The 19,516-nt window shown below is 35.9% G+C and overlaps 3 protein-coding genes and 1 pseudogene across 4 annotated transcripts; 2 read left to right on the top strand and 2 right to left on the bottom strand.

Annotated features, from left to right (window-relative positions):
- The first annotated feature begins 871 nt into the window (after positions 1 to 871).
- LOC122587041 (probable inactive ATP-dependent zinc metalloprotease FTSHI 2, chloroplastic) lies at positions 872 to 5,746 on the top strand. The gene is made up of 12 exons (XM_043759112.1): positions 872 to 2,393; positions 2,613 to 2,785; positions 2,885 to 2,986; positions 3,079 to 3,243; positions 3,653 to 3,793; positions 3,896 to 4,054; positions 4,144 to 4,229; positions 4,308 to 4,386; positions 4,550 to 4,672; positions 4,766 to 4,822; positions 4,911 to 5,169; positions 5,458 to 5,746. The coding sequence occupies exons 1-11, from the start codon at positions 1,055 to 1,057 to the stop codon at positions 5,124 to 5,126; spliced, it is 2,640 nt and encodes an 879-aa protein (XP_043615047.1). The 5' UTR covers positions 872 to 1,054; the 3' UTR covers positions 5,127 to 5,169; positions 5,458 to 5,746.
- Positions 5,747 to 6,132: 386 nt separating this feature from the next.
- On the bottom strand, positions 6,133 to 6,825 carry LOC122588352 (stellacyanin-like). Its single transcript, XM_043760459.1, has 2 exons — positions 6,651 to 6,825; positions 6,133 to 6,533 (listed from the first exon to the last, which is right to left on the bottom strand). The coding sequence occupies exons 1-2, from the start codon at positions 6,823 to 6,825 to the stop codon at positions 6,133 to 6,135; spliced, it is 576 nt and encodes a 191-aa protein (XP_043616394.1).
- A 3,171-nt stretch (positions 6,826 to 9,996) lies between these two features.
- Positions 9,997 to 13,177, bottom strand: LOC122589085 (annotated as a pseudogene).
- Positions 13,178 to 14,528: 1,351 nt separating this feature from the next.
- Positions 14,529 to 19,358, top strand: LOC122587470 (ruBisCO large subunit-binding protein subunit beta, chloroplastic-like). Of its 2 annotated transcripts, XM_043759654.1 has the most exons (15): positions 14,529 to 14,555; positions 14,961 to 15,191; positions 15,278 to 15,403; positions 15,486 to 15,623; positions 15,707 to 15,802; positions 15,922 to 16,164; positions 16,253 to 16,487; positions 16,950 to 17,119; positions 17,501 to 17,578; positions 17,662 to 17,733; positions 17,832 to 17,936; positions 18,420 to 18,512; positions 18,620 to 18,712; positions 18,806 to 18,929; positions 19,039 to 19,358. In XM_043759654.1, exons 2-15 carry the CDS (start codon positions 14,973 to 14,975, stop codon positions 19,050 to 19,052), a joined length of 1,806 nt encoding a protein of 601 aa, XP_043615589.1. In that variant the 5' UTR covers positions 14,529 to 14,555; positions 14,961 to 14,972; the 3' UTR covers positions 19,053 to 19,358. The 2 variants fall into 2 exon arrangements, with proteins under 2 accessions (XP_043615589.1, XP_043615588.1); XM_043759653.1 differs by lacking the exon at positions 14,529 to 14,555 and having other exon boundaries at positions 14,761 to 15,191.
- Positions 19,359 to 19,516: the final 158 nt, after the last annotated feature.

Here is a 19,516-nt window from a genome sequence, read left to right as displayed (position 1 = left end):
TTCTATCTTTGTTATATCCCATATCCCATGCTCTTAACTAATATTTGAGAGAGATTTTATTAAGTGGACATGACCATAATCACATTAAATTACTACATACAAATAAAAAAAAGTCTATCATCTCTTCATATCCAAACCTGAAAAAGTTCTTTAAAAGATTACGTTATCCATGTGCTTATTCACTAATTAATCACCAAACTCAATAGTCGATTTTTTCAAAATTTCTTTTGCTCTTAAAGAAAACCTAAACAGGCATCCGCACAATGTAGTAGCGGTGATGGCGGGTGGAGGCGATAGAGGTGACAAGTGGGCGGGCGGCGACGACGACAATGATGGCCGGTGGAGGCGAATGAGGATATTCAAAGGGTTAAAGGATGTATATTATAAATAATTTTGATAGAGTATCATAAGTATATTAAATGTAAATATTAAAATTAAAGAATAAAGAAAACACTAGTTTAAAGTTTTTAAAGATCAAAAAGTTGAAGTGAACATAAGCAAATCCTTATTTTTTTTTATATGAAAAATGACAACAGCTAAGGGCATCTCTAATGAAGCTTTTTACAAAAATTTTTATAAAGTTTTTTACTGTTTTTTCAAGCTTTTAGATAAACTTATTATTATTATTTTTATTATTAGAGTCAAAAGCTTTTTTGGAATAGGTTGACAAATTTCTAGTTTCTGAAAGAATTTTACACACTTTTTTTTTTGGTTTTTTTTTGTTTCATAATTTAAAAGTACTCGTATATGAAAGTTTCTTTTGAGGGTTAACCATTGGAGTGATAAATTAACAAAGTCCAATTTCAACTTTCTATAACGTTTTCCTTACAGACGGTAAAATTAGCTGTTAAAACTTAAAATTCTGAAAATGGAACCTATCTACTACAGTCTACAAAGCCATCCTTCAAAACCCACGCCGGCCACGACTCCGACTAGCTGTAGACCGACGATGACGTTTCTCTGGCCAAACCTATACAGACAGTAACGTTATACACACACTCTTTCTATATCTATATCAGTTATTATTAATTATTATATATATATATATATATGTATGGCATCTAAATGTATTATTGCTTATTCATCATTCCCCCCATATTCCTTATCATCACAATTTCGAAAAATCAAACAGACACCAAACCCTAATTCATTAATTAAATGTAATCTGTCTAAAACAGACACAAACTCTGAATCAAAAAGCAGAATTAACTTATTAAATTTGCTTCAAATATCTGTAACCCTAACTATAATCTCAGCTTCATTACCTCAGCAGCCTGTATTAGCCGCCCCGAAAGTTTCGAATAAAAAACGGTTAAATAAGAAACAAAAACAACAACAACCGGATTCATTAACTCCACTAGAATGGAAAACTTGGTCCCACGGCCTTCCGGTTGTTGCTAATCGGATTCCGTATACCGATATATTGAACTTGAAACGTGAGGGTAGGATTAAGAATGTGATTAGACCGCCTGGGAAAGGGTTGAGGGAGCGGGCAGTGGTTGTGTTGGCGGTTTTGGAGGATGATAAGGTTGTAAGGATTGTGGTTCCGAGTGTCGAGAGTGATGGAAAGTTTTGGGAAGAGTGGGATGAGTTAGGGATTGATGGGATATGTGTACAAGCGTATACGCCACCCGTGAAAATGCCGGAGGTGCCAGCGCCGTTTTTGGGGTTTTTGGCGAGGTTTCCTTTGTGGATGTATTCGTTTGTGAAGCCTAAGCCGGTATCGAAGAAGGTGTTGGAACTGAGGAAGAAAAGGGAGGAGTTGAAGAAGAGTAGGAGTAGTGAGATGTTGAGTATGAAAGAAGAAATGGTGCGAAGGGAAAAAGCGGCGAGGTTGCAGAATAAGATGGAAGAGCGGAAGAGGAAGATGGAGATGCAGAAGGTTAATTATGAGCAGTCTATGAATGAGGCACGGATTAAGTATTATCGGATGTCTAATATGTGGAAAGAGTTGGCTCGTGATTCTAATGTCACGTTGGGTATTGGGTTGTTGTTTTTTGTTATATTTTACCAAACCGTTGTTTTGAGTTACAAGAAGCAGAAACGGGATTATGAGGATAGGTTGAAGATTGAGAAAGCGGAAGCTGAGGAGAAGAGGAAAATGAAGGAATTAGAGAGGGGTATGGCGGGACTTGAACCTGGAGATGATGAGGATGATGAGGGAAAACAGGGTGAGGAGAACCCGTACATGAAGATGGCGCAGCAGTTTATGAAATCAGGTGCTCGGGTTCGCCGTGCACAGAATACCAGGCTTTCCCAGTATTTAGAAAGAGGTGTCGACGTGAAGTTCACAGATGTGGCTGGGCTTGGGAAAATACGACTTGAACTTGAGGAGATTGTGAAGTTCTTTACACATGGAGAAATTTACCGTAGGCGGGGAGTCAAAATTCCAGGTACCCTTCCCAAATGTTAATTTATCAGTGTTTGTATTTAGGCTTAAGTTAGTTTAATTTCCTTGGACATGAATGATAAATTAAGTCCCCGCTTTCTTGTTTCCTAAGAAGTTAGTACTATATAAGTATGCTTAAGCCTATCAGTGTCATCTTGTCATGTGTTGTTTGATTTTTGTTACTTCATTATGTTTGAAATCTTGTGTCATATGCTTCTATCAGGCGGTATACTTCTTTGTGGTCCCCCTGGAGTCGGAAAGACGTTGTTAGCAAAAGCAGTTGCTGGTGAGGCAGGTGTGAACTTTTTCTCTATTTCTGCATCCCAGTTTGTGGAGATATATGTTGGAGTTGGTGCTTCACGTGTCCGAGCACTATATCAAGAAGCAAGGGATAGTGTAAGAATACACACACACATATCTTTTCTTTAAAGTACTTAATCTACTACTTTTTTCCATACTACTATCTTATTTTATGCGTATGCTGGATCACCATAGGCTCCATCTGTTGTCTTCATTGATGAACTGGATGCTGTTGGAAGGGAACGTGGTTTAATTAAGGGTTCTGGTGGACAAGAACGTGATGCAACTCTAAATCAGGTCAGATATTATTACCACAAAATTAAGCTATGACATGGTATTTGATAATTAGTTTGAGCATGCATTTATGTTTGGTTCTGTGTATACTTCAGCTCCTTGTATGTTTAGATGGATTTGAAGGCAGAGGTAACGTGATCACCATTGCTTCCACAAACAGACCTGATATCCTGGATCCTGCACTTGTAAGACCTGGGCGTTTTGACAGAAAAATATTCATACCCAAGCCTGGTCTAATAGGACGTGTCGAGATTCTAAAGGTGTGGTCAAGATTTTATTTTGTAGAGGCGGCAATTTTTATTCATGAACTTATGATTGGGTTGATTAGGGTTATTTCTCCAACTGCTTAAATGGATACAAAAGGTTGTCTGAAAGGAAAGAGGTCAATTGGGTTGTGCAAGTGAAGAAAGTGCACAACGCCTCCTAAATTATTCATTGTGAAAGCTAGATACTTTTTTAAGCAGTATATTTGACATATTAATTTCTTATTAGGAGTTTTGAAACTTTGGACCAAAACTGCTCAAACAGACCTGTTTTGACCTGCACCAAAATTTTGTGGTTTTGACCCAACTCATTTTACCCTGTATCTGACATGCCCATTTTGCCACCTCTATCAGTATGCGTCTATGTCTCTAACTATCAGCAAGTTTTTTATTATTGTTGGAATAGGTGCATGCTCGTAAGAAACCAATGGCAGAAGATGTAGACTATGCGGCTGTTGCAACTATGACTGATGGAATGGTTGGTGCAGAGTTAGCTAATATAGTTGAGGTCGCTGCAATTAATATGATGCGTGATGGAAGAACTGAGGTATTTTGTTAAGCATTTAGGTTTACATTATATATATAACATAATATTTATAGATGCATGTTTGGCTTCAATTCTATTTTTGACATGATAATGCTTTTGTAGATTACCACAGATGACTTATTACAAGCTGCACAAATAGAAGAACGAGGGATGCTTGATAAGAAGGAACGAAGCCCTGAAATTTGGAGGCAAGTGGCTATCAATGAAGCTGCTATGGCTGTTGTGGCCTCCAATTTCCATGATCTTAGGAATATTGAGTTTGTGAGATTCTTAACTCTTGATGGAATTGTTTCTCTTAAAGTTTTAATATCCGAGGGATTTCTGATTTTTGGAACATCTGGTTTAAACAGATCAATATTGCTCCACGAGCTGGTAGGGAACTGGGTTATGTGCGGGTGAAAATGGATCACATCAAATTTAAGGAAGGATTACTGAGGTAAATACTTCTTTTGATTTTGTGTACCTTATTTTCCAACTTTTCTTTAATCCCTTTTTTTCAATGATTTTCATACAGTCGACAGTCTATGTTAGATCACATTACCGTTCAACTAGCACCACGGGCAGCTGATGAAATTTGGCATGGTGAGGGTCAGGTGAGAATAGCTTAATCTTTTATCCATATAACACCAATAATTATTCTCGTATTGTCTACATGCTGATTAAATTTACCAAAATGAACTGTCTAATATACAACCATGTAACCTTTTTCTCTTCTACTTTGGGATGGCCCATAACCGATGAATGTCAACTCTGCAGTTGAGTACTATTTGGGCCGAAACAGCAGACAACGCCAGGTCAGCAGCACGGACTTTTGTTCTTGGTGGCCTTTCAGACAAATATCATGGTGTATCTAATTTCTGGGTTGCAGATCGAATAAATGTACTGAATTGGGATTCTCTTTTCCATTTGAATAACTATATCAATATCATATGCTTTTGTTCATTTATCTGATTGAAGATCTGAAAAATTCAGGATATTGATGCTGAGGCGTTGCGGATCCTCAATATGTGTTATGAATGTGCGAAAGAGGTATTTCATACTGTATATTATTTGGCACTACTTGATGACTGATTTAGATATTTATTGGTGTTAGTAATTGTTTGTTTTTTTTTGGTAGATTCTGGGGAAAAATCGGAAACTTATGGATGCAGTTGTTGATGCACTTGTTGAGAAGAGAAGTCTGAACAAGCAAGAATTTCTTAACTTAGTTGAGTTACATGGCTGTATTCAACCCAGTCCACCAAGTATACTTGATATCAGGGCTATTAAACGGGCAGAGATGCATTCAATGCTGACAAAGCACAAGGAAGAAGCTAAGCAAACAACCACGTGACAACACAAATGTCAACGTTAACCGGGATTTTGAGATTCTTAAGGTTTCTATTTTTGTGTTTCTTTATAGAATCAGGCTTCTCTCTCATGTTTATATCAAATTGTTTTGAACCTAAAATGTAGTCATTAGTCGATGCATAAAATACAAAGTAGTGTTCTAGCTGTTCATGTAAAGCGAGTCAGGAACATCAAAAAATTTTGGAAACGCCATTGGTTGATTTACTGTTTGTCCCATCCCGATTTTCAAATTTCTTTTCACATTTTAACTAAAATTTCTAGTCTGTGTGTAGATTAAGCATGAAAAGAGCTGATTATATTTATTTTCTTTGTAGGTTTGAAGAAGCAAACTATGTTCATGTGGTGGATATGTTCTTGCAGATAAACCAGCAGTACACCAGATCAGTCCTTGTTTTGAACATGATTAATCATCATTCAATCGAGTTGTTGGGCCCTGTCACGCGTTGATTTGCATTTTTATAAAAATGAAAATTTAGAAAATAGGTGAAATCCTGTTAGGTTATATAGTTTTTGATAAAAAGAGGACTGACGATGGCAAAGCCAAAATTTTGTAAAGCAGTTAGAAATGTAATTTGTCAGATATCCCATACCACTTTCCTTTAATACATCAGAATTTTAGCTGTGTTTATTTGCTTATTACATATTTTAGTAATCTTAACCATGATTTTTAAGTTTTGTAAGTTATTATAGTAATTCTAAATACTGATAAAATATTAAGCATACACATCAAATCTTTAAGAGAAATAATTGAAGTTGGATTAAGAACTAACAAAGATTTATATTCAAATTAGAAAACAAATTAGTAAGTTGTATAACAATTAAAGAGCAGTAGTAAACTCAAAAATTCATCATATGACAAAATAATTCAGATTACAAAACTTCAATTGATATATGAATCCCAATAAGAGACAAGACGACTCACTTAACACAAATTAAACCAAAACAAAATAAAAAACCAGACCCTTACTAAATAACAAGACCTTAAATCTTTAATAACTGTAAATAATAACCAAAACTAATGCTGCACCAAGAAAAGCCTTGAATGAAGCATGAGCCAAAAGCAGTGACCCAGAATCTGAAGTACCCGAGCCACCAGCAACCTGAGAAGGTGAAGGTGACATATCATAGTAAGGATTTTGTGGCGCATAAGCTATTGATGCTGGAAGGTGGCGGTGGCGATGATGCTGATGAACATCAACCACATCCAACAACATCGATTGTCCTTTAATACAACGTTCCCAATTCCCACTTATGAAATAAACTGTTCCAAGTTTATCAAGCTTCACAAGTGTATTTCCATCATTAAAATACGCTATCGGATGGGTTGAATCACAGTGATAATAGCCAAATTTATCAACCATCACCACCGACTCAGTAGAATAACGGAACCCTGTGAAACCAAATAAGTACAAAAAAATGTTTCAAATAGCACAATGTGTATGTAGCATGTAAAATTTTGTAACCAAAAAAAAAACCCCAAGGAAAAATAGTGAAAAAAGAAACTGACTAAGAGAATCGCCAACATGAAAACTTCGTCTTGAAGCCCAAACATTGTAGAGTTCTGTTTCATTGGAAGCCGGGATACGCCAACCAACATGGCCTCCTACTTCGTATTCCTTAGCCATGGCTGTTGCTATGGCGATTGCGAAAAAGAAAAGAGCCAGTGAAATATAAGAAGGCATCTTTCGTTGTGTTTGCAAAGCACAAATTAAAACTAGTATGTAGTAGTTTAATGTTATAGAGTAGACTCTAGAGAATGTTTGTGCTTGCAATTGCAAATGTGAGTTGTGAATTGATCGATGTTAGTGAATATGTGTATATATAGCGATAGATATAGCTACAAAGAGAGTGGGGGGTGTTTGAACGTGCATGAGAACGTGAAGAGTTTCGTGATAAAGGTTTTGACCAACGTTTCCAATTCATAAAAACCGTCACATTTTGAGTTTAAGATTCATTGTTTTCAGGCGACTGGCCTTTCAGTTGCTAGCGGGTTTTTTTTTATACAGTAATATTTATTTATATTTATTAGAGTATATATTACATGAATATGAACTATTTATGAATCAATTTACAAGTCGAAATAGTTACTGTACTTTCATGTAACAAAATTATGTTTATTGCTTATGTTTTTTTTCAATTACTCCGTATTATTCTTAACTAAACATCTTTCTATATCAATATACATTTATACATGCATATACAATAAGATTCGCTTAGGATGAGAGGAGGAGCCAAGAATTTGTGTTGAGGGGGACCGAACATTTTGAGATTATGGTTCGGGTTCTTGTTGAGGTACGAGTTCGGGTTGGTTTTTATGAACAACGTCACGTTTTTGTCTAAAAAAAAAATCGATAGTTCTTTTTTCCCCATGATTCAACTTGAAATCATTATTGTAAAACACTAATCAACAATTTGAATAAATCGATTAATAACTTTTTAAAATAACTAAACAAATAGCCAAAATATATGTTGCTTACTTGTGACATTGTAACTAAACAATTTGAATAATCTTTGTTGCTTTTAAAACTATTTTTAATGTATTTAGTGATGTCTCACAAATGTTTATGCTATACTATATATTTTTTAGTAAATCAATTCAGTCGAATAAGTACAAGTGTAATATACTAGAAAAACATAATTACTAATACTATACGTAGACTAAATAATTGAGAAGGTATAAATTAATAATACAAAAAGTTGAGGGGCTGAACTTAGCATTTAGTTTTTGGGGAATGCCAACTTTAGTATTAAAATAATAAAAAGGTAAAAGAGTATTAAAGTCTTTATCTTCTCCACTTAAACAACCTGTAATTTTCTCCATCAAAAATCAAAATCTTTAATCGCAAATCGCATATTATATGTAAAATAGAAACAGTGGGGAAAAAATACGTGCTCTGCAAACATTATGTAGATATATACTACTATGTATCCAAAGTTTTCGTGACTCGTTGGGGGGGGGGGGGGGGGGACCAAACACCCCCTAGTCCCCCCATTAGCTCCGCCCCTGCTTGGGATAATGTGACAAGAAATCAACAAAGACTAACATTGTACCCGTGTAATGCGGCGCTGGTTGTGGCGGCAACGGTGTGGTAGTGGGGGCGTCTGTTGGTGGTAGAGGAAGCGTCGAGTGGTGTAGATAATAAATGTAAAGGTAATTGATGTAAAAGGTTAATGGAAATATTTTGGATAAATGACTGATATTGTAATTTAATCATTAATGGTATTTTAGATTATTCGTCAATAACTTTAAAGGAAAGGGTTGTTTTATTTATTAGATAGTACAGTACAAAAGTATAGATTAGGTGTATAGTGGAATTTGGATTAAGAAATAAGGATATATAAAAGTGCTGAATTTCGTAAAATAAGAGCGGTCAATATGCTTATAAGGGGTTATAGACTATGATGCACCGAAACTCCAAACAAGTAGGCTTACCCGTTTCCGAAACTCCATGGGAACGGAAACTCGTACGAAACGTTTTCTTGAAGTTTCCATATATACCGAAACGTTTCTGTGAAAACTTCAATACCGAATCTAATTAGTATTAGGATTTCAATGAGCTTTTTCTATTCAAAAAATGACTGCCATCTTGCAACGCATACCCCTAAATACAAACCAACTACATTGTACAATTGAGATCACCATCATGCGTTTTCTATTCCAAAACTGATTAGTAAAAATTTAATTCGTGATCACCGGTCACCATCAAGCATATATTATAAATTATATATATATAATTATACATAATCATTCAAGTCTCAAGTCTCTCTCTATATAAAATCAATATAGTTTATTTTTAATTTTATTTTTTTATTGTCGTATATTTGCCGTATCCGTATCCTAAATTTTTTAGTTTTGTCGTTCCCCATTCCCGTACCTTTTGCCGTATCCGTTTCGGTGCTACATAGGTTATAGACATGACACTTGAAAAGGTTTAGTATATGATTTTATTAAATGTATATCTATAATCGCTTATCTCTACTACTTTATAAAAATTATCACATTTTCTCTCATAATACTTTTCAACATATCTTTCATAAAAATATCATCATGCGAAATGACCATTCTACCCTTAATGATATAATTAACTCTTCCTCTTTTATTCATTAATTTAAATATATTCGCTTAAAATACCTACAATACCCTTAATGAAATAATGTACAACATAGACACATCAACTTCTAAAATAACAACACTACCCCTTTTACATTGATTATTTTACAATAATAACCACACCACCACCACCATTACCAACCACCTCCACCAACACCACACCGCTGCTACCACCGCCGCCACATTGTGCGGGTAAAATGCTAGTAAAATCAACAATTTGGCCTTCCTATTTTAAGAAATTCAACACTTTTTTCAATATCCCCAAACTATCCTTAAATAACCCTAACAAATATATTTACAATGGTTAACTTTTTAACCTTATTATTTTTTGCATCGAATCATCGACTTATATTTAGAATGATAACTACGGTTAGATGTCTCATCGCCGCATCTCATGAAAGTAACCTAAACAACTTGTATTAGCGTTACAACATCTCACGCGTTATAAACCGTTGCCGCTGTAACACGCGAGCACCCTTCTACGGAATAAAATGCATCTTAATAATCTTATTTTACACTTAACTAACTTAGTGATACTTTAGAACCTTATAGATTATAAATTTATAGAAGAAAACACGTTTCAAATGAAATAACATGTAAAAATATTAGTTTTGGAATGACCAATTACCCTTGTTTTTTTTAATTAAACAAAACAAATAAAGGTTTTTTTTCACTAACTTGGTATAGAATAGTAAAGTCACGGCGTCTCTCGTGACTTAATACAAGGATTCATATAGCCAGCTAAAATTTAACAAGACTGCAATTCAAATTTTAAGGGGAAAAAAAAGCACAGTAGATAACATCTTTTTTTAGCACCATAATGAATCAGAGGGCATGAAATCCTGACGTTCGACAACTATAAACATCTGAATCTAATGAGAGTGAGAGGTTATGAAGGTTTTTAACTTTCATCAACTGTAGTGCTCCCTTCCTCCACTTGTATTTCTTTAACCGATGCTTAACAAGAATAACCCCCAGGCCAAAGAAAGTGAATCCAAGAGTCCCGGCACATATACACAATAGTGCTTCTAAAACCCAGCTCATACCGTGGCTGTCATGGGGATTTGGCATTGTAACCCAACTTGCTGCAACATATGACACGGCCATGAAGGATAACGCAACCCATGTGACCTTATGAGCTACTGCTAGTATCCGTTTTAGTGGCTTTCTCTTGAACGGGATAAAGCTCACTAGGACTACAACAATGCACAAGGATACAAATAGTGCAATGTGATTGCTGATAGCAAAGATCTTGAATGCCCGTTTTCTTCCCATAATTGACTTACCCTTTTGGGCCCATCTTGGTAGACACCACCTGGAGGGTTCATACCTGCTGTGTATGTGACGGTTGCTATCAAAATGGCGACTAGTGTGATTGTGTTCCTAGCATTTTGTAATGCCTCTCTATGTAATTCCAGATGCTCTCTTTTCGGTTGATTCTTGGGAGATTTCATCTGTTTTTCTTCATCCTGTTTACTGGTCTCACTGCTAAAACTTGTGTTTATGCTGTTTCTCCCGACCCTTACTAATGATGCGTCTGCTTCTTCTTCTTCTTCTTCTTCAATATGAGCAGCATCTACATTATTGATTTCCGATGCATTATTGTGATTGACAACAGTCTCTGCTGTCATAGGCAATTCCGTTCTCTGATTCCCAACCTCTTGCTGATCAATTTGCTCTTTTGTTCCACTAATGTATTCTACAAACTGCAATGAACCGAAACATAATCAATAACCGTTCACAAGAGAGTTTTCAAAGTTAGAGTGCATTATTTACTTGTGTTCTCCGTACCTTCTAACCCGTATAAAGGACAATGAACATTATACTACTATAATACTAACAATATTTGGTTTGAGGGTATGGGAATGACCATTATTCAATTGGTACTCATCCTAACAAACCGAAAGGGTGAATCCCTGCCCGTTACCATTTTAACTGTTATGAAACACATACCTATAATAATTTCTAACTACAAATAGAGATGACAAATAGAAACATTCATGCCTGGTAGAAGCCTCTACTCTGAGCAAGGCGTTGAATCGTATTCCCACATTTGTCAGGTTGAGAAAGCAAGTTTGTGCCCTTAAGGACACCATCAACAAATTTGAAGGCATCAAACTTATTGAACCTTATGGTAAGATGGAACACATTTTCTCCATGTCTTGATAGATACTGGAAGGACAAAGGAGCTGCTGATGCAAATTCCTCTATGATCTCCAGGTTCCCGTTTATAGCAGCTAAGTGCAATGGCGTGTATCCATTATTATCAAATTGTGTAGCATGGTCAGGGTTCATGTTTAAGAGCATCTTTGAAATCTCCAAATCCCCCCTTGTGCAAGCACAATGCAATGCCAAGGATCCATTTAAATCCTTCCTATTAGCAAGATCCACTTCCTTTTCTAGCAACCTTTTAGCAATATCTGCATTTTCATAACACATGTAACCAATTTCTCTATATCTAACAAAGAAACTTAAGATAGCTATATATAGAAACATCTTACACAAGAGTAAATTTGGGTTTTGTGTTATCTCTAACTGGTCAAACGGCTAAAATTAAATTGTCAACTTCAAAGAAACCAGGTCAATTTGGTTGAAGGTCACCCAAATTAAACTTTAAATGCAAATAAGCTTCTAAATCATTTTATACAAATTATCATCATATATTTTTGAAATAACATAATCTTGCAATCATATTAACTAACTTCTAATGAAAAATATGATAATTCTGAAACCAACTGTCTCTGGTCAAACCGAAACCCACTTCGCCCGTACAAAAAGTAAAAAATGTATGACCCAAACCCATTACAGATCTCTTAGAGAAGCCAAAGTGCAACTGAGCCCAGTTCTCCGAGGGTATCTGGCCCAGACCTTATCCAAAACATCTGGTAGATATGAAGCCAGGGGGTCATTACAGGCCCGGGCCAAGTCCTAATCTCTCTGGTATGTTTTTATTTTTATATAAAAAACTTGAAAGTAGTATTAATTTTGAATAAAACCAAAAATTTAGAAGTCCAGAATACATAAGTCAGACCAATAGAATAAAATTATCTAGAGATATGATCATCTTTAGACAAGTCGTTTTCTGACCGGAACAGTGACTTACCTAAGGCTTTTGATTGGCTTTCAAAACCAATATAATATATATGACCATTAGCCTCGGTTTGGACATGGCCTTAATCATCAATTCGACATGACTAATGATATTTCTTGCCAGAAACTTAAATCTAATTAAATTTAAGAGTAGTTAATCAGTAACTAACTAATCATGAGCTTGTACCTTTTCGGCCTTTCGTGACAGCAACATGGAAGCAAGCTACATGGTCTATGATGTTCACCAACCAACCATAATCATTCAAGAGGAAATCAACAATATTGTAATGGCCATAACTACAAGCCATGAACAAGGCACTTTGGCTGTCACAGTTGAACTTAGCAGCCACCCATTGGTTCTTCTCCATGAGCATCTTCACAATCCTGTCATGTCCCATGCGACATGCTTCATGAAGTGGCGTCTCTGAGTATTCGTTTTCGGAAGCCACCATTTCTGGTTGTAGTTCGATAATAAATGACACCATTTCAGCATTCCCGATCCGTGTAACAAGATGTAGCACAGTAGTATTACCGATGTTCTGTTTAAGAACTTGTTCATGTTCTTCAACTATTTGTCTAAAGGCATCTGTATTGTTTTCGACTATTGCCTGTGTAATTTGCCAATCTGTTAATATTGCCATTGCCACGTAGATATCTATAATTTGTGTCTCTATCTAAGCTAACCAACAATATATTTGATCAAGTTAGTTTAAAAACCAGCTGAATGAATTTAAGTTGTGCATTTTAATTTCATGTACTCGGGTGAATGCTTCTCTGCTGCTGATGATGATGTAGTGATATAGAATTGAAGCTACTAGGAATTTTCTAAGCAGCTTCTACTCTTGTTCCTCTAGTTTTTGTCCTCTAAAAAAAAGAAACAAAAAAGAATAGGGACTTTTGTTAATTGTTGTCCTTTAGTTTTTGTCTGTAACACAGACTTTGGTTTATTCTTGTACCTTTACTTTTTGTCATATAGTAGAACAAAACATGGACTTTTGTAAATGGAAGATTTATATAAGAGGAAACTATTAAAATTTAAAACTATCCTTTCGAGTTTCGACTAACTAGAAGTGACTAGGTATGATGGCAAGGAAGGTTTTTTATACGTGTCATATTTAATTTTTAAAACATTAAGTGATGTTAAGATATAGAAATTTTAATTATAAAATGTATTTATGGATCTTTATTTATAAAAAGTTTTGGTTCATGTATCTAACATTATATATATATATATATATATATATGCATATCGTCATATTACTTGTACTCAAAAGTTTTTATATTGGTGTAAATTATCGGGATATCACATAATTTAGAAAAAGTTTTAGTTCAGTTAATGTTTCTAAACATGTGTCCCTTACATTTTTAAAGGTGACCGCATATATTTGATTATCTATATCTATACTATTTTATAAAGCATTTTGTCTTTTTTTTTTTATAAATCTCAAAATATGATTTGAACTACCTCAATTACTCTTCTTTTTTATTCACTAATTTAAACGACTCTACCTAGTATACCTATAATACTCTTAAATCTCAACCACTCATTTTTTTTTATCTCCTCCATAAATCATTTTATTCCTCTAATTTATTCAAAATGTTTTATCTCAAAAATCATATATCGATAAATTATAAAAGTTGTTTGGATGTTCTTAAAATTTCATGCTCTTTCATTAGAGATGTCATTTGATATACTTTCGACGAACTTTTAAATCCGAGTACGGAGCCTGTATGACTAAGGCATTTGGCTATTACATTCTATGACTTATCACCTCCTATGACCTATCACCCCCACCATCTCACCGCCGTATTGCGCAGTACTATTGCTCGTTACCTATGATAAATCTAGGTGAGTTTTCTCTTCAAATTTTCGGGTGATTGAGGTTTTTTATAGATAGGTTTAAATTCGAGTCGGGACGGGTCAAGCTTATCGGGCTACGGGCCGCTTTAAGCTTTTTCTTTACACAAATCGTCGTCGTCATCACCACCACCCGCTATTAACACCATCGATGCCGCGTTGCTCTCGAACAAAATAATACTCTGTACTACACATATAAACAACGTGACATTGTTGACTTGAAAAAAGTTATTAGAGTGTGCTTCTAGAAAGTTCCGAGTGATCGGAGTTTCCAAAGTGTAACCAAAACCCTATAACCCCCCAACACCCACCCACTTTTACTCTCTACCTGCTGTCTTTGACTTTCTTCCCCGGTAAGTCTTCTTTTCTGAAGAGAAACTTTAGCATTTGATTATGTCTCGTCATTTCTGATTATATTTGACACAACTTGAAACCAGACATGAAAATAAGCGTGAATTTCCTACTCACCTACCTGAAAGCATAAATAACACCTATTTATCGGTTGTCGAGATTGAGTATTGTTGTTATATAAATTCTGTAAAATTTATCTAACCGGTCAACTCGTTACCCATGTGCCCTGTCAACCTGTTTGATCAACCCATTTGACTCGAAACCAGCACAGCAACATGCTAACCCCTAACCTGTCTGACTTTATTTGCTAATCGGATTGGCGGGGTAGGGTTCGGGTGGGTTGGACAAATTGAACCTGCCAACCAGAGTTTTAATGTTGTTAAGAATATTTACTCATTTGAATGTAGACTGGTAAAACGATGGCTTCCATAACCCCGACGATGTCCATTGGCACATTCGGGATTCTCGAGACAAAAGCAACTAGCAAAAGTACACATTCATTGTCATCTATTTCTGCTACTCCTATTTCAAGCCGAAAGCGAAATGTAGCTCTGCAGAAAAGAACAAATTCTAAGGTTAAGGCAATGGCCAAAGAGTTGTATTTTAACAACGATGGTTCTGCAATTAAGAAGCTACAAGTTAGTCCCTATTTTATCAACTACGGATAATTAGCTATCTTAATTAGTAACGCCCGTGTTGATATATAGTTGTTGTGGGTGTGTAGGCAGGTGTCAACAAGCTTGCTGATTTAGTAGGTGTAACTCTTGGTCCAAAAGGACGCAATGTAGTACTTGAAAGCAAGTATGGATCCCCTAAAATTGTGAATGATGGTGTCACTGTCGCCAAAGAGGTATGTAATCAGTCAGACTAGCTACAAAAACACAATATTTTATTAATCTTGAACGTTATATGATTTTGATTATTTTGCGTAGGTGGAATTGGAAGATCCGGTTGAGAACATTGGTGCCAAGCTTGTTCGCCAAGCGGCTTCAAAGACGAATGATTTGGCCGGTGATGGGACAACGACATCTGTTGTTCTCGCACAAGGTCTAATCACCGAAGGTGTTAAGGTATATTGTAACAGTAATGCTTGAAGTGTATAATAGTTTAAAAGGATGAGTTAGTGTTAATACATCAAGACATTATCTGTTAGGTGGTGGCGGCTGGTGCAAACCCTGTTCAAATAACAAGAGGAATTGAAAGAACGACTAAAGCCCTTGTGGCAGAGCTTAAGTTGATGTCAAAAGAAGTAAGTTAGGAACTTTACTCATTATTGCCGTGATATGCTCTGTTAATATTCACTATGAGTAAAAGTCATAGAGCATCAGTTACATTTTTATTTGAGTCACATCTTATGTGTTATTGCAGGTTGAAGATAGTGAGCTAGCAGATGTGGCTGCAGTGAGCGCAGGGAACAACCCTGAAGTAGGAAATATGATTGCTGAAGCCATGAGAAAAGTTGGAAGGCAAGGTATCGTGACTCTAGAAGAAGGGAAAAGTGCTGAAAACACCTTTTATGTTGTGGAAGGCATGCAATTTGACCGTGGATACCTTTCGCTGTATTTTGTAACAGACAATGAGAAAATGTCAGTTGAGTATGAAAATTGCAAGGTAATATTGTCAAGATATGTCCTTTTCATTATTCGTTTGATACATAGGATTCTTTGAGTGGATCTTGATATAAAGTACCATGGTGCAGTTGCTTTTGGTTGACAAAAAGATAACCAATGCACGAGATTTAGTCGGCGTCTTGGAAGATGCAATAAAAGGGGGGTACCCAATATTGATTATAGCCGAGGATATTGAGCAAGAAGCTCTTGCTACTCTTGTAGTGAACAAGCTACGGGGTTCATTAAAGATTGCAGCACTCAAGGCCCCTGGTTTTGGTGACCGCAAGAGTCAATATCTTGATGATATTGCTACTCTTACCGGAGGCAAGATTCAATTATTTTGTTTTATACTAGATAGGTACTTTAGAGGCGGAAATTTTGACAATTTGCTTTTAAATGGGGCAATATATTATATGATTTTTGCTCAATGGGTCGGATAGGTTAATAAAATAGATAGATACTTTAGAGGCGATTTGCTTATAAATGGGGCAATTTCTTTTATGATTTTTGCTCAATGGGTCGGATAGGTTAATAAAATAGAATTGTTGAAAGAGTAATGGGTCGAAGATCACCAGATGGTAAACTACATATATTGAAGGCCGACGTCTTAAATCATTTTACTAAAAAATACTATGTTATTACTGAAGTATTTTGTTTGTAATCATATTTGACACACTAATAATTTATAAAAAGAATTAAATACTGGTGTTTATTGTCAATACAATCTGCCTGGCCCACCCATTTTGTCTTCTACCCTGTGATAATCTTTTTTCATGTTTGGTTCAGGAACCGTGATCAGAGAAGAGGTGGGGTTAACCCTTGAGAATGCTGAAAGTGATGTTTTAGGGCATGCTGCTAAGGTGGTGCTTAGTAAGGATACAACCACCATTGTTGGTGATGGAAGCACCCAGGAATTAGTTAATAAAAGAGTTGCCCAGATAAGAAACCTTCTTGAGGTGCGTTTCTTTTTAACACGTTCTTAGAAAGTAGAGAAATGGGTGGGCGGGCAACACGTCAAACAGGTTTCGGTAAACTGGGTTGTTCCAGTATTAATGAAAATTAGAAATGGGCGACACATTTTTTTCCTCCATCTTTTATAACTAGTTGGATTGTAAATATGTTGACAAAGTTATTCATATCAGAACTATTTAAAGGAGGCTGTAATATTTCCAGATCCACTTTGGGTGACCTCCATCCTTGTTTGGTCACTTTTCACTAGTTAGGGTCTTAGGGATGAACCAAAACCAATATATGGGTGAATGAATTTAATCTGCCACCTCTTTATGATTATATCTACATCATGAGGTTTTGTAAAAATGTATTGGTTGTTCTTACAGGCAGCAGAACAGGACTACGAAAAAGAAAAGCTAAATGAAAGAATTGCTAAACTATCTGGAGGAGTTGCTGTAATTCAGGTAACCTTTATGATTATTGCTCAGGGTACACATTTAATATATATTTTTTTTGTTTTAATTATTCAGATCGATATTATTTACAGGTTGGGGCCCAAACAGAGACAGAACTTAAAGAAAAAAAACTAAGAGTAGAGGATGCCCTCAATGCGACAAAGGTCATGACTGAAGCTTGTGATGCTTAGAAAATGTTTGTGGCTTGTTATATTGGTTCTTAATATTCACTAACCAAGTTAAAGTTTTCAACATAATACAGGCAGCCGTTGAGGAAGGCATTGTAGTGGGGGGTGGGTGCACTCTTTTACGCCTTGCTGCAAAGGTTGATAGTATAAAAGATACCTTTGACAATGATGAACAAAAGGTATCACCTTTATTGCACGTGTGATGGTAAAAGGGATATGTTGAGTGGGCTGGGTAACTTGTCACCTGGGTTCAGGTCAAAATAGGTAAAATTTATTGGTTTGGTCAAATGTGCTGCCGTGGAGACTTCTGTAAGGATATCAATATCTTGTAAAGTAAAATACGATTTTATGAATATCAATCATCTGTTACTACATGAATCGTTCTAATAGGTTGTAAAACAGATAAACGAATAAGGTTTTCCGTATACAGGTTACCTGCGGGATGAGTCTTTGACTCATATGTACGCGACGTAACTGGTATCCCCTGGCCGTTCTAGAAGGCTGTACGCATAAAAAAAACATTGGGTGACTTTCGACCCGCTTTTTACTTGTTAGAGATTGAGATAACCCAAATTGTCTCATTCATTAGTGAATTGGTCAAAGTTGCCACCTCTGCTACTTAATATTGCTAGTCTTGTTAATCATGTTTTGAGTTTTGGCAGGTAGGAGCTGATATTGTTAAGAGAGCCCTTAGCTATCCTATGAAGTTAATTGCAAAAAATGCTGGTGTCAATGGAAGCGTAGTGATTGAGAAGGTAACCATGTTTAGATTAGCCACTGGTGTTATTATTTCACACGTTAGCTCTTCGTAGTCTGAAAACATTAAGCTAATTGGGTTGACTTTTTGGTATCATCATCTCAGGTACTGGCTAGTGATAATCCAAAGTTTGGTTACAATGCTGCAACCGGAAAATATGAGGATTTAATGGCTGCTGGCATAATTGATCCTACAAAGGTAAGCTTTCTGCTATCTATTATGTATTTACAGATTGATGTATCTTGAAAAACAGACTTTTTGAGCACACAATTCCCTGTTGAATTTGAGCAGGTGGTAAGATGTTGCTTGGAGCATGCTTCATCCGTTGCAAAGACATTTCTTACATCAGATGCAGTGGTCGTTGCGATCAAGGAGCCTCAATCAATGCCTGCTGGAAACCCCATGGGTAACTCAGGTATGTCGTTCTTATTTGACTTTTTTCTTCACATTTACTACATTTTGAAGTTTCTTGTACTCTTGTAGGACATTTTCTGCCTGTAATATATTATCATTTTGGTGAGCAGGTTATGGTTTCTAAGGTGCTATGGTGGTGAGATGCGGGCAGATGTTAGTGAATAGGATGGTCGGCTTAGGTAAATTATGTCTCCTGATTTAGTCAAGAAAATGCAACAGCTATTATAATTGAGGTGAGGAAGGCCCTACGGTTGTCACGATCTTACAAATAATTTCCGGCTCCATTTGTTACATTGTTATTGTTAGAGGTAGATGATGTGGTTGGCAGGCAGTAGGAGAATTTGCAAGTGTACTCAATATGGCCTCTTGTTATTGAATAAATGAATTAAATTGAGTACAACTTTAGTCAAATTTATATATTTCATCTGCATATTTCATCTCAGTTTGTTGTGCAGGTGTTTACTTTGCCTCGTATTACCTTGTTCGCTTAAGGGTAAGACCATCTACATTCAAACATTTCTAATATCGGATGGAATTGGTATAGTTGTATTAGCATATGTATGTTTGACCATCATGTTTCACAAGATA

Source organism: Erigeron canadensis, chromosome 2 (assembly GCF_010389155.1).
Source record: "Erigeron canadensis isolate Cc75 chromosome 2, C_canadensis_v1, whole genome shotgun sequence".
Lineage (NCBI taxonomy): Eukaryota > Viridiplantae > Streptophyta > Magnoliopsida > Asterales > Asteraceae > Erigeron > Erigeron canadensis.
Note: the sequence above shows the minus strand (reverse complement) of the source record. Positions and strands in the feature narration are given on the sequence as shown.

Excerpts from the sequence above, each read along its gene's own strand:
- LOC122587041 (XM_043759112.1), top strand. The coding sequence starts at position 1,055 with ATGGCATCTAAATGTATTATTGCTTATTCATCATTCCCCCCATATTCC. Across the intron at positions 2,394-2,612 it reads GCGGGGAGTCAAAATTCCAG|GCGGTATACTTCTTTGTGGT; the intron begins GTACCCTTCCCA and ends TGCTTCTATCAG. Across the intron at positions 4,387-4,549 it reads TTTGGCATGGTGAGGGTCAG|TTGAGTACTATTTGGGCCGA; the intron begins GTGAGAATAGCT and ends TCAACTCTGCAG.
- LOC122588352 (XM_043760459.1), bottom strand. The coding sequence starts at position 6,825 with ATGCCTTCTTATATTTCACTGGCTCTTTTCTTTTTCGCAATCGCCATA. Across the intron at positions 6,534-6,650 it reads TCATGTTGGCGATTCTCTTA|GGTTCCGTTATTCTACTGAG; the intron begins GTCAGTTTCTTT and ends TTGGTTTCACAG.
- LOC122587470 (XM_043759654.1), top strand. The coding sequence starts at position 14,973 with ATGGCTTCCATAACCCCGACGATGTCCATTGGCACATTCGGGATTCTC. Across the intron at positions 16,488-16,949 it reads TATTGCTACTCTTACCGGAG|GAACCGTGATCAGAGAAGAG; the intron begins GCAAGATTCAAT and ends TGTTTGGTTCAG. Across the intron at positions 17,734-17,831 it reads ATGCCCTCAATGCGACAAAG|GCAGCCGTTGAGGAAGGCAT; the intron begins GTCATGACTGAA and ends AACATAATACAG.